General features: G+C 41.0%; 1 protein-coding gene across 13 annotated transcripts in view; it reads right to left on the bottom strand.

The window, feature by feature from the left end:
• The window catches only part of AGAP1 (ArfGAP with GTPase domain, ankyrin repeat and PH domain 1), a 382,459-nt gene that overhangs the window by 253,882 nt on the left and 115,228 nt on the right, over positions 1–13,349 (bottom strand). For all 13 annotated transcript variants that reach the window (XM_055813061.1, XM_055813062.1, XM_055813064.1 and 10 more), the window contains exon 2: positions 5,868–5,926. In XM_055813061.1, coding sequence (XP_055669036.1) covers positions 5,868–5,926 — 59 coding nt within the window. The remainder of the gene's footprint in view (positions 1–5,867; positions 5,927–13,349) is intronic.

Raw genomic sequence — 13,349 nt, 5'->3', positions numbered from 1 at the left:
GTTCCAGCAACTAAACATTTTGGGCACACAGATTTTGTAATTCCTCTGGGCAATTTACTCAGAAGAAAGAAATAACAAAATGAGGTCGCAAACTACGACTTCCGTGTTTTGTCAATATGGAAGAGTCAACAGCCGCGAGCAAGTAGTGTGGGCACACGTGTGGTGGGACTGCACTGGGTTCCGTGTCCTGCACGTTCTGGCTCGACATCTTTTACTTTGAGCACAAGCTATCAGGAGAAATAAAACAGCTCTCTCTAGCACCCCTATTTTCAAGATTTCTCTTTCATCTCTCAAGAGCACTGAGAAAGTATATGGTGTGTTAGTGAAAATTAAGTGACAAGAGCTAAAGAAAAATGAGTACAGAAATGAGCTGCTGTATTCAAGAGAATGTGAATAGTGGACAATAAGTAAAGGCGTAAAATCCTGTATAGCACAAGAAAACAGACAATATTGATTAGCTAATATTTTTATTATTATTAACACTGATCCCAAATTCTCCCATTCAACATGCAGGTAAGGTAATCCCAAGAGGGGTGAGAAACAGGTTAGGACTTCTACCTGTACATACAAATAAAAACTACAACAGTATTGCAAAGTCATCCAAATCCTGTATTTCTATTCTGATTGCTTAACCACAACTTCATTTCAGTTATCTCCAATATTCAACCAGACACCAAATGAGAGGTGAATTACGGAAAGAAAACACCATCTCTAGTGTATGTTCTTTAATCCCAAAACATCAAACTACCTCAAGAAAACGACTTTTCCCTCCATTATATGCCAATAAACTACAGTAAGCTCATCTACTCATAAATTTCCCTAAATAACAAAAATGTTCAAACAACCCTCCGTATTTCTTGGACAGCAAAACCATAATACCTGAGGAAATCCTGTGAATAACAGCCTGGCTTTTGTACACCTCATCACTAAATTGATATCCTCTCCCTTTCCATACACAGCTTTCTGGCAAGAGCTTACTTCCCACCTTTTTCCCTTCACCTTGAACAAAGTATTTCTCACGGCTGAGGATTCAAAATGACTCAAATAGTTAAGACTTAAGTATGGGAAAACTTTTTTTTTTTTAATGGCCAATACAGATGATCAAGGCACAGTTTTCCAGATATGAACAGTTTACCATTTTTAAAGAGATTAACTGCTTGCTAGTTGTCTATTTATTTTATTCAGCATGCAGCTCACCAGCAGGCTGTATCCACTACACCAGCAACTTCACCCCCGAGCAGAAGCTGAACACCACATTCCCAAGGCAAGCATCTCCCTCTCCTCCTTCCCCACCAGCTCTATATTACAACAATCTGGGCAAAAAATGGCAAGAAAAAATAAATCCCATCTGTAAATCAACAGATTCAAGATACCTCTGCAGGTAAATAGCCAGGGTAAGGCCCCTTCTGAACAGTACAATTTCTGAAGAATTGGAAAGCAAGCAAGCTTCACATATGCTTGCTAGGAAAATACTGACATAGAAGAGTGTTTTATGTTTTCATTTTATAAGCAGCAGCTCCAGACCTTTGGAAACAACATACCAAAGTTGTTTCTGACCTAGATTGTAGCAAACCAGCATAGCACCAACACACCCACAAAAAAAACCACCTCCATTAGGTCAGGAGACAATCAGTCATGCAAACACCTTCCCAGCAGATACCGAAACTTTCACTTACAAGCGACTAGTCCTGCATGTATGCAAATTAATGCTATTTTATATTATACCCTTGCCAAAAATGTAACCAGTCTGAGGGTAAAACTGCCAGGAACAACAGAAAAGCATCAGCCTGGGCTCCAGTGAAAGGAGCCACAGCCCTCTTCCCGTGGCTGGGACCTGTTACTGTATTTAGAGACCCTAAACATTTGAAAAACACCTAGTGATTCAAGAATACAACTTTTATTCCCCCCAAGCATCCCAAAGACCATATCAGCACACATAATTTTACAGCCCTTCAGGTCCTCAAGCGCACGTTCCTCCTTACAGGCACTCACAGACAAAGGTGATGGGCCAGAAGAGCATTATATAAATGTATGCTCAACTGATGCAGAAAGGACTGATCAGGAGCAGCAAGATGTGCAATTCAATTAAGAAACCACTTCACTGCCTCATATAGCAAAAACAGAGCCTTCTTGCCAAACAGTTGTTTCTTAATAGAGAAGTTCCTGGATTTATATTTTAAATCAGTTTCAAACTACCCACTGAAGTGACAAAAGCTCTTTAGAAGCTTAAGTGGCGAAAAAATTGAATATGAAAAAAAAGCATTAACGCAGTTTTGTGTCAGAGTACTGATGTTACCTTCACACACAAAAAAAATCACACAAACCCAAAGCAAGTTTCCTCAAACCTGACTATAAACCCCGTATTTGTGGCACAGCTTTATTTCTTCCCTAGACAACTACTTCAAAAAGCACCCAAGAGACCTCAGCCACCTCCTCCTCATCTAGTAAGAGAGAGGATTCCTTAAGATCTCCCCTCAGTGCCTGCATTTGAAGAGAAGGCAGCCATCTCTCTTCTACCAGAGAAGACATCAGCACAAGAAATTAAAGCCTTGCAGAACAGGCCTTCTGTTTTCAGTGCAGTGCTTGGCATCACTGCTCTGGGTATCCACACATTATTAACCTCTGAAAACTAAAAGCAATAAACTTTACACTGGAAAAATCTGACTTCTAATACAGTTTCTCTCTTAATCGTGATTAATACTTGTTTAAGGATGATCCCCCACAGTATGACAAATATGCCAGCATGTTTTTACAGCAGTCATATTCCCGGTCTCCCATATTTTATATACAACGTGAGTCATTTCTATTTATTTATGGATACATATGAAATGCACAAAGTTATGAGAAGCATGTTACAGAACTAAAATACCACCCCCTAACCCACTTCAGAAAGGAGAACATCCAGCTAACAAGGCTACAACTCAATGCTCTGTCAGTTCTGACTTCTGCAACACTGAATCATTTATTTGCATGTGCCAGACATGCTATAAAATAAAACCAAACTGCTATGCCCACATCCTACTAAAGCCTGTTTGTTGAAGTGCATAAAGGTATTGATGGCATTTCACAGTTTAAAGCTATCTAGCACAGAAGTGTGACTGCACTTTGCCTGTTTCTTTTGGAAGAAATCAAACTAGGTTTGTCCAAAAAGATCTTGTCTTTATGCTACCTAACACATCCTTATTTCACATTTGGATGAACGGGATCCAGGAATACCACCATCACTCGGGACAGGTCTGGTCTCACCCAGCTGGCCTAGCATACTCTTGTCCATAACAGAAGCATCAACGTCCATAAGCAAAACCCTGTAGCAATATTTGATCAGAAGAAACAAACACCCTTCTGAAAACTTGAAAGAAATCAAGCCCCATGTGTATTGTTAAAAGGAGGCAGAGGGAAAGACTGGTATTCCTTCCTCAAAAGCACGTTGAAGAAAATACATCCATTGGGTTTTCTTCATTGCAAGCCTGCGTGCTTTCTCAGAGTCTATTTCTATTCTTAAACTTCTGTAGAGCCTAAGGGTATAACAACAGCCACTATAAAAATAATTAAAAAAACGCCAAATAAATCAAACCACCACCTCAACTGGAGGACATCCCAGCCTCCACAGCGAGGACAACCTCTTGCAATGAGCTACTAACCATCTTCTGCAGAGTACAGCCTGCTCAAGCAGCTAAAGCTGGGGCTTCTTCATAATCTTGCAACATCAAACCTCATCTCCCCACCTGCACTGCTGCACTTGATGGTGATGGGAGTGAACAATTCTCATGCTTCTGACATCCCCAACACAGCCACAAGCCAAAGTAACACACCCAGTTACCCTTAGTGGTGGCCGCAATGATAGAGCTGTGGCAGAGGCAGGTCTGGCTTTTAACAGAGCCCTTTCCTTCCTCAGTCATAAGCAAGTGATGACGATGAGGGTGGAAGCAGGGGAATGACACGGAGATGACTCACTGCACCAGTCCCTTCCCAAGGGCAGATGTACAGCAAGGGCAGAACAGATTTCAGATGGAGCTCCTAATTTGCCATTCCTGCCAGAGCACAGGTTCACAGCCACAGCTGGTGCTGCTAGCTTCAATAATTTGCAGTGGTATAATCAAATTAGTATTTTTGTAATGTTAAGAGTTCTGCTTTTATCCGGGATTATACAAACTGAAACCCAGGACAGTAATCTTGAGGCTCATGCATGCTGGCCACTTAAAATCAATTCTCTACAGCAGCCGCACAGCCCGAGTTGATTTCCCTGCCACCGGTGCAGACAACACGAGGGCAAGACACCCAAGGCAAGCATTCGTGTAACGCAGCCATGGCATCACAACGAGCGAGTGTCCCCCAAGACCATTACCTAATGCTTGGCAATTGCCTGTGTTCTGTATTACCACACACAACGATTGCAGCTTTGGTCTCACCTGCAAGCCCTGTGTTTATTGGCGAGTGTTGTCAATTAGCAGGGCTAGGAGAAGGGGAAGGGATGAGCAAACCAAACCTCTCTAGATCCTCCCCAGCATAAGCTAGCTAACACCACAGCGGACTGGACTCATATCCAACCAACACTTTCCAGTCCTAAAATCTAAGTATTTTATTGTGCGAGGTATTTTGGGAGATGTCTTCCAAATTACACCATCAGTTAAAACAATCTAGTGACCCTCTGCAGACCCTTCCTGTACTACATAGCTCCATCCATGACTACATATTTTTCTTCTACTTCCCTTGTGCACTACTGAAATCAGAACAGAAACATAACTGTGGTCGTGAGGAAGTTGCTTCAATTAAAATGCAATTCTAATTCTGTGTAGGTGTATTTACAATGTTAAAGTTTGACCTATGTTTTCTCTCACCTCCGTAAACACTGTTATCAACTCGGATTCAGAAAAAGACATTTACTGCATAAGAACCGGGCTAGTGAATGAAGCATGGCCCCACCTGCCCACTCCTAAACTCAGGGGGTTTTGCCCAATTCACTTTGCTGTTTGGCAGACGAGTGCTTGGATAGGAGCGGCTTGTCCAGTTACAGCTGGAAAACAGAAGCTGAGCACAGATGCCTACCAAAGGTATTAGTGAATTCTCTATCTTGGGTACCACAGTAACTTTGCAGGGTTTGAGAAATCGACTGTGTTTCATTAAATCTGGACTTCCACGTGGTAACCATCCATCCCAGTGACCTGGCCTCCGCAATTCTGTGCTGCTGGCTTTACAAGGCGCCAGTTTGACATCCACTATGAGGAGGTTTCAGCCTTTATCTCCAGCCTCCATGTTTGTAATGCTTAAATGGGCAAACCTGGGAAATTCCCCCAGTCTGGGGTTTTTTTGCCTTTTCTTCCACCTATACAGAGTATGGCTCAACCAAGGGAAAAGTTATTGTAAGCAGCTATTAAATCATTGTTCATTCCTATAATAAAAATTTAGGTTTTGATTCACTAAGGGAACCTTCAAAATACTCTTTCTCATTGTTGTTGTTCGGTATAAATTTGGTTACACTCATTTAGCAGAGAGAAAAGACATTTGGTCCTTGAAGAAATTGTGAAAAACTATTAAGAGTGAGATAGAAGAAGCTTTACATATCACCTGCTACTTCCACCTCCCCCGCTTACAGAAACATAAGTCTTTGCTACTGAGAAGGCCACACTAGGAGTCTGGTTCATGTCAAAACAACAGCAAAATACAAATAGATCTTTCAAGTATGATTACAAAAACAGAAGATAAATAAACCTCACTAGATAGTTCTGTTGAAGAAAAATGCTTTACTTTTAAAAACTGCTTTCTGTATTTTTTTCCACAACAGTGGATTTAATGAAGCTTAGAAAATTTTCACTTGTGCATAACATTTTCAGGATGTTTTTCAGAGATAGAAGGAAACATAAACTCACCACTTTCAGTTCTGGTACAGATCGGCTTAGTGTCCATTCCTGGCTATTTACAAAGGCATCTGTAAAAGCAGACAACATTCACAACATCAGTAGAATGACATTTAATGGTCTGTCGCACAGAATTTCATGCTAAGGCTTTGGGTACATGAGACCAAAAGTCACACTCAATCTTACGAGACTGACAGTCCAAGGTGACAAACACTAGTGGTTTGGATAAATTCCACAAAAATTCAAGAATACCAGAAATTACCATTCTGCGTAACAGATGCACTCTCTGTAGCAAGCCTAGCTGTATCACCTGCACTGCCGTTAGCAAGCTCAAACTAACTCCAGTCTTTTGGGGTTGTAAAAAGACTCTTTTAGCCTGTACACAAACTGCTTCCCATCCACCACGACACGTTTCTTCTCTACGAGGAAAGCCCTGGCCTGCTCATCACGCTAAATGTCAACAACTGCAGTCACCATCGGCCGTAACTTCTCCGCCCAGGTAAATGAGAAAGTTTGCCTATTCTAAAACCACACTATTTTTTTACAGGACATCGTACTTCATGTCAACAACTTCAGCTACCAGCATCGGTGGTAACATCCCTGCCAGGTAAAGGAGAATATCTGTTTATTCTAGAAACATGCTTTTTTTACAGTAGCATGATCTAGACGGATATAAACCACCAGAGCCATTTACTATAAAATTAAATAAAAACTACAGCAGGCAGGAGGGGGTTGATTTCTGGAGATCTGGCGAGTTAAATTCATCATGGCTCCCAAAAGAAATGAAGTCCTTAGGGCTGCACCCAGGTCCTACCTCCCTGATAATTCCACACAAAAGAAAAGAGAAGTAAGGCTCCATTTTTCTAACTCTAAAAACATTTATCATTTTGTTCCCTCTGTAAAGGTCTAGTCAACTGAAAGCAAACAGATACTGACATTCCCATTACAAATCCAAGCAGCATTACTTCGAAACCTGAATTAACCCTCTCCAAAAGCATGCAAACCAGATGAACGCCTCCCTGCGGCATGCACAGAATGCTCCTACCAAGCAGATCAGATGCAACTCCACAGCAATTAAAAAGCACTGAAGAAGTCCTGATGTTACCATCAATTCCTAACATTATAGGAACTAACAGGTGAAGTTACCCTTGACCATGTTGACCGTAAGCAAGCAGAAGTTTTGCAAGCCATTGCCTCCCCTCTGATACACCAGCCAGGAAAAGGAGAAGGCTATTTCATTTTATCTTTTGATGCAGAGAATAAAGAAGTTTGAAGCAATATCCTACCCCAGGTGGTATCGTCACTAACTTAGAGACACCACCAGCGGTAAAGCAAGCTTTCCCAGAGTCTAACAAAAAACAATCTCAAAGCAAACTTGTATTTTGTACTGTCTCTCTGTTCCCTACTAAATATGTTACCTTTGCTCAGTATTTTTAAGAGACATACATACTAGCTATCAGTTTGGAAGCCTTCTCCGTTTTTATTCAACACAAGGCTTTATATTTCAACTACAAACAGGAGCTTGTGTGTACTAGCAGGACATGTGCATTTATATGAAAACACTGTGAAAAGATTTAACTATTTTGGTATGTGACAATCTTGAGCTGCTTCCCAATCACTGGAAGGAGAAGGAAAACCAAAGGCTCAGATTAAGATGCTCTTGAAGACCTGGGTTACCTTTTGGCATGCCAGCTGCACGAGAAGACATTACGTCCATTAGGTTCCTGCTGCATGACCTGAAGTAGTCCAATTTGATCAAAACCTGAAGTCCTAGGTGTATGCCTATATTGGGTGGGACTGTATACCTGTTAAAATAGGTGTCTTGTATTTGTCACGCCTGACTACAAAGCAGCACACAAACCATTTTTCCACAAACCAATCTCTGTCAGTTTTACCCAGTAAAGGTTTAAGAAAGCAAGTACTGCTTGTAAGTATTTTTCTTTTTTTCCTGCATGATCCTATCAGCATTTCTAACCACAGAAGAAAACCCAAGGATTAAGGATTACTAAATACGCTCAGGAAAAGGAAACTAAACATTTTAGAGCTAAACATGATTTCAATTAACAGGTAACAATGACCTGAAGCACTATGAAACAGTGCAAATGAACAGCCCCCTCTAGTTACCACCTTACCCTGAGCTCAGAAAGAGCTGTTATGTTGAAGCAGCAGAAAAGCACTTGTCAAATGTCATCCAAGTCTCAGACCAAACAAAGCTCCAAGCCAAAAAAGGGAAAGATGAGGACAAAGAGGATGGCAGAGGATGAACCGTGCTTTGACAGTGCGGGTGAAGAGAAAAAAAATGCATGTCCTCCAAAAACATTCCGCCTATTTAAGTAATTCAGTGCCGCTGGAATACACGTATTTACTACATTGCTTAGAAACTAGTACATCATCATGTAAAAGCCTGCACTATGCACCGGGTCAGGCCAAAGATTCAGCTATGGCAGTATCCTTTTACTACAGCACAGACCAGCAGGTGACACCTAGTAAAGAACAGGAGACACTTGCAGAAGGATGTAGACCCACAACAATTGAGTCCAGTGACTTCAAATGAGCCAGAGGTGTCCTTTCATTTACACAAGGAGGGACACAGGATTCGCCCAGGGTAGAGATACCTGACCTGAGCAGTCACTGCCCTGGATTCTTGCCTCCAGCCAAAAGACAATCTAGAAAGCAGGAGCAGATGAAAACGTAAATCCTGGACCAGAGGAGTCCAAAGTTCCGTAGCACGTCCAGCTGCAGATACAGACAAAGCAGCAATTTCAATTCATGAACACTGCACATGAGACCTGCTCTAGGAGCCTTACGATTAAGGCACTCAAAAGGGACCATAACTTGGCCTAGATTTTTTCCCACCTTCCTGCGGGAAGGATGATTTTCCCTTCCAGCGAGCAATGGAAGGTACCAGATCACAACAGTGTGGATCAGAATGCCCAAACGGAGCTGACAAGAAGCACCTTGGGCTTCCCCTCCTTGCCTGCTGCAGAGTACAGGCTCCAACACACAACCAGGGTTGTGACTGCCTCATTCCAGGTCCCAGAGCCTCTCCAACAGCCCCTGGAAAGTCTGGAGAGCAACAAAACTGCAGGAATCAAAATGCCTCCAGAAACCTGCAACAGCTTTCGGCATAAGAGGAATCCTTCTCTAATTCAACCTGGCAGTAAACTACTGATTCTCATGGTTTTACTTTGAGCTACAGCTGATTTGAGAAGCGGTGGGAAAGAAGAAGTTGCCATACAACCCAACCATGACAGGAAAGAACTGACTGTAATAAGAAGCCAACAAACCAAGGAGTTCCTTTCCACACAAACCTATTTCTTCAGACCATAAAGGATAAATTTCCTAAGTGATGTTTCTGTAGCTTAACATACTGATTTTGTTCATCACTCATGGAACAGTAAGAAAGATTCACAATTACTTCAAATGCAAGAAAACTTGCAAGTGCTGATTTAAATTGTATCATTGTATGTTAAACCATTACTCCCTGTCCAGTAAAGATACCGACTAACTTGCACTCACACACCCGATGCTTTGCATCACCACTTTTATTTTTCTTCTCTGAACAGAACCCATTAGTCAGCCTGTAATTACACAGGCTCCATATCACAGCAACGTTACATCATAGCTAACAAGTAAAATCCACATTTTGCCATTCAAAAATCTTGGATATCAGATCAAGAAAGACTATTCCCGTTAAGCCTGATTCCATGAAAAGGATTTTTTACTAGGTATGAATTACATGTAACTGCATGACAGACCAAAGTTCCTCTTCATAACCCCGAGTACTGTTTATATTCCATAGTTCTGTTCCAGAACACTTTTTCTGGACAGTTAATTCCAGAACTATACTTTTGTGTAGGTTGGTATGTTTGCATAGCATGATTTGAACATGCCTGCTTCTCCCTTCCCCATACCTGTACATGCATCATTCCTTTCTTATCCCTCTGCAAAAGATGGATAAACGGATGAAAATTACACTTGCCATTTGATCTGCAAGACTCAGCAGCAGTAAGAACTAGCTAAGGCCGTACAAAACAAGGTGGTTTCAGCTGATCTCCAGATTCTGAGATGCCAAGGAAAACCATCAGTCTCAGCCCAGCACTATGCCTGACTGGCAGGGATGTATGTGTGTGAAACAAAATGCAAGAAATCTCTATTAATGTCAACAAGCTTCAATAAAAAAGAAGCATTGGATTTTATCACCACAGAGGATTAAAAAAAAAAGATGAGTGAGCAGATCGTTGCTACCACTTACCAGCCTGGAGAACTGCAAAAAAAAAATCTACCATTTAAGCCAAGGGATAGACACTCAAGGGGAACAAAAACATCAGAAGCCCTGTCACTTCTTTTTTTTTAAAAAAAAAAAGCAGCACACTAAAAAACCATACCCACAAAAAACCCTCACATCAACTTCAAATATTACTTTTTAAGATCTGTACAATCCAAAAGCAAACAGGTAGGAAAGGCAATAAAAGGTACATTTCCCAAAAGTTAAGAGGCCAAAAGACAGAGCAAAAAGACGGCAGCTGTAGAGAGAAAGAGTGATCTGGCCAGAGGGCATGGATTTGTTCAACCTGCTTGGTCCTGCCTTCATTGAAGGGCTCCAAGAACCCACACAATGACCTTCCAAAACAAACTGGCTCAGATGTCAAGCACCCTCAATATGGGAAACACATGCATTTTAAGTCTGATCAGCTATAGCGTAGAAGAAATACAATAAAACTTACTGGACACTGTGCCGGACTTGTTGACAAAGCTACCTTCTCCTTTTTGCTCAGCACCTGGTTACTGCTATGCACAGAGGTTCTGAGCCTCCAAAATACTTAAGAATACTTGAAATACCATTTTGTTGCAAAAATACGCCCATTTAAAAAAAGCTTGACCTCAACCCAACTAATTTAATCTATTATTTCACAATACTATTATCTTCAATTTGCACTTAAATTACAGAAAGTCTTCCACTGCTGCTTTTAAAAAAAAAAAAAAAAAAACAACCACAAAACAAACCGAATTAGGACATCTATGCGGTAATCTTCCCTCCCCAGTATAATTTTCACTGGCATGTTTACAAGGAATAATGACAGTTAAAAACAGAACACGGTATGAAACAGCATCTGGTCTCTTTAGCAGAACAAGGCTCATGTACAATCATTTGTATGGACACCAAAGTACCCAGCTAACCAATTTAGTTCTAGTACAAATGCCTCAGAAAGGAGTGATTTATTTCAAGTTAATCCCAAGACCCATGGAAGTTAAGGTCAAAAGGTCAAATACTTGCAGATAGAACATGACAAACAAGCCTGGGAGTTTGTTTTTGGTTTTTTGAATAAAGAAAGGCAAAAAAACAAAGCACCACAAAACACAAAATGCACTTATAGCTACAGTATGACTATGAAATATTGGATGCATCAAACTGCAGCATGCAAAGCACAAACTGTGTAGTCCACAAACATACTCTGCTGAAGAAAGAAAAACCTCACTACCGCATGTTGATTTAAACATATTGGAAGAGATTTGCATAATAAACAGAACCACATGTATGAAGTTGATCAACTGGAGTCTTGTTTGCATTACTTTCCGACTTTGGAATTTAAGTGAACTCAACCTTCACATCTAACTACATACTATACATATAAAAGGAATGACTTTTGTCAATAATTAATCACAGTTGTATGTCCTGTTCATTTACCTTCTGCATCAATGATCAAAAACTCCAAAATATGCACGTCAGTCATTTTTTTTTTAAAACGTGCACCAAGAAGATAGTTTAAATTACATTTTCTTTGCCAAGTTTACTTTTCCACAAAATAGGCTTCATTTTGGGGGTGGTTTCTTTTTCCTTTTTTAGAGTTTCTCAGTTCTACTTACACATCACTAAACTGAAGCACAAACTGCAGCAAGATCTTTGGCTATTTTAAAACCTCCGTTTAGTGATGCAGCTCCAGCTAGAGGAACTTTCTGTATTAATTCCAATATTAAAGAATCAGGTGTACGTGTTATTTTGGTTCCCCATGAACACAAAGCTGTGGTGAAACATTGGGATTTCATGGCCATTCTTAGCAATATCTATGTATTCCACAGCATAGCACAGCAGCAGACTTCCTAGAAGGTCTGACTGTTTCTACTGTGTATTTAAAAGCCCTGCTCAGAATAACCTTTTTGACAGAAAAACAAATTTCCTTCTTCAAACCCAGAAACAATCACTAAATACATCTTAGCAAAACAATGTTACTGAGAGATGACAGGATCAAGGTCAATTCAATCATCCATGACTCCAAAGAGAAGAGGGAAGTCACATAGGAAAACGGGAGAAGTTAAATAGCAATTACAGAAATAATCACAGCAAAAGCCTCTCCTAGGTGTTCAGCAGTCCTCCATTCCACACTTGGTTTTTAACGCTGGAGGCCCTCTGCTAATCTAAATGAACTCCATTTACTGCCACGGGCAACAGCAGCAAGGCAGCTAATCGGACCTGAGAGTAAATACTCTTAACCCGGGCTGATGCGATTTACACTCCCCTTGCCATCCTTTGGGTCCCTCCTGCTTAATACATCCCCCCAAGCCAATGAAATCTGTCTGTTGATTAATATTTTGGGAGAACCTCAATTGTTGCAATAGCAACACGGCAGTCCCCAGCCCACCAGCAGCAGTGCCAGCACAGGAGCCTCTGCTTCATTCCTTGTACTGTGCCAGCCCTTGATCCACTCACCTTGTTTTGTCCTTCATTGCCACTGAAATACTTCACCCTTGATAGCACTTCAATCCAAAGCCTGAGAAGCCCACAGATTTCCTTTCGTCTGATTGAGATGAAAACCTAATGGCAAACCTGTCCACAAGGAAGGATGAGCGAAGAGCAGGCAGATGTCTCTGCAGTATGACATGAAAAGACTAAATCTTCCATGATTCTTGGAAAGCTTCTTAGTAAGAGCCTCCCTCGGGCTATCCCAAGGTCCCTTTGCTGTCCTTTTAAATAAGGAAAAGCCAGGGTGTGGGGTGGGAGGAATAGAACATGCAAAACAACAGTAGAAGAAAAGCCAAGGGATTTCTCTGGAAACCCTCAGCAAAAAGATCCTTTTCTTTTTGATAAGAACAGGAGCCCTCAAAAAACAGGGGAATGAAGTTAAAAGTACCAACAACTGCATCACACCCTGATCCCCCCTCAATAATTCCTGCATTATAAGCAATATTTAGACTCACTTCCTACTTTGAAATAAAAACCTGAGAGCAAACAGGTACAGCAAAATATTCCTGCAAGTTCTCACTTGCCTACAAAGATGCAGATAAAAGCACACTTCTCTCTTTTGGAGTCATATCAAAGCAGTACTTTCAGAATGTATTTCCCAAAGCTCTTATGCTAATTTTCTCAGGAAAGAAGGAAAAGTGCAACTTTTGGGTTGAGACTTGCGATACTAATAAAACATGCATTTTTCAGAGGAGGAGTAATCTCTCCGCGTACATCCTCTCCAACTCAGCCCCCAGCATTTCAAGTCAAAG

The sequence above is a fragment of the Falco peregrinus genome, chromosome 8 (genome assembly GCF_023634155.1).
Source record: "Falco peregrinus isolate bFalPer1 chromosome 8, bFalPer1.pri, whole genome shotgun sequence".
NCBI classification, from domain to species: Eukaryota; Metazoa; Chordata; class Aves; order Falconiformes; family Falconidae; genus Falco; species Falco peregrinus.
This window is presented reverse-complemented; position numbering and strand designations above follow the sequence as displayed.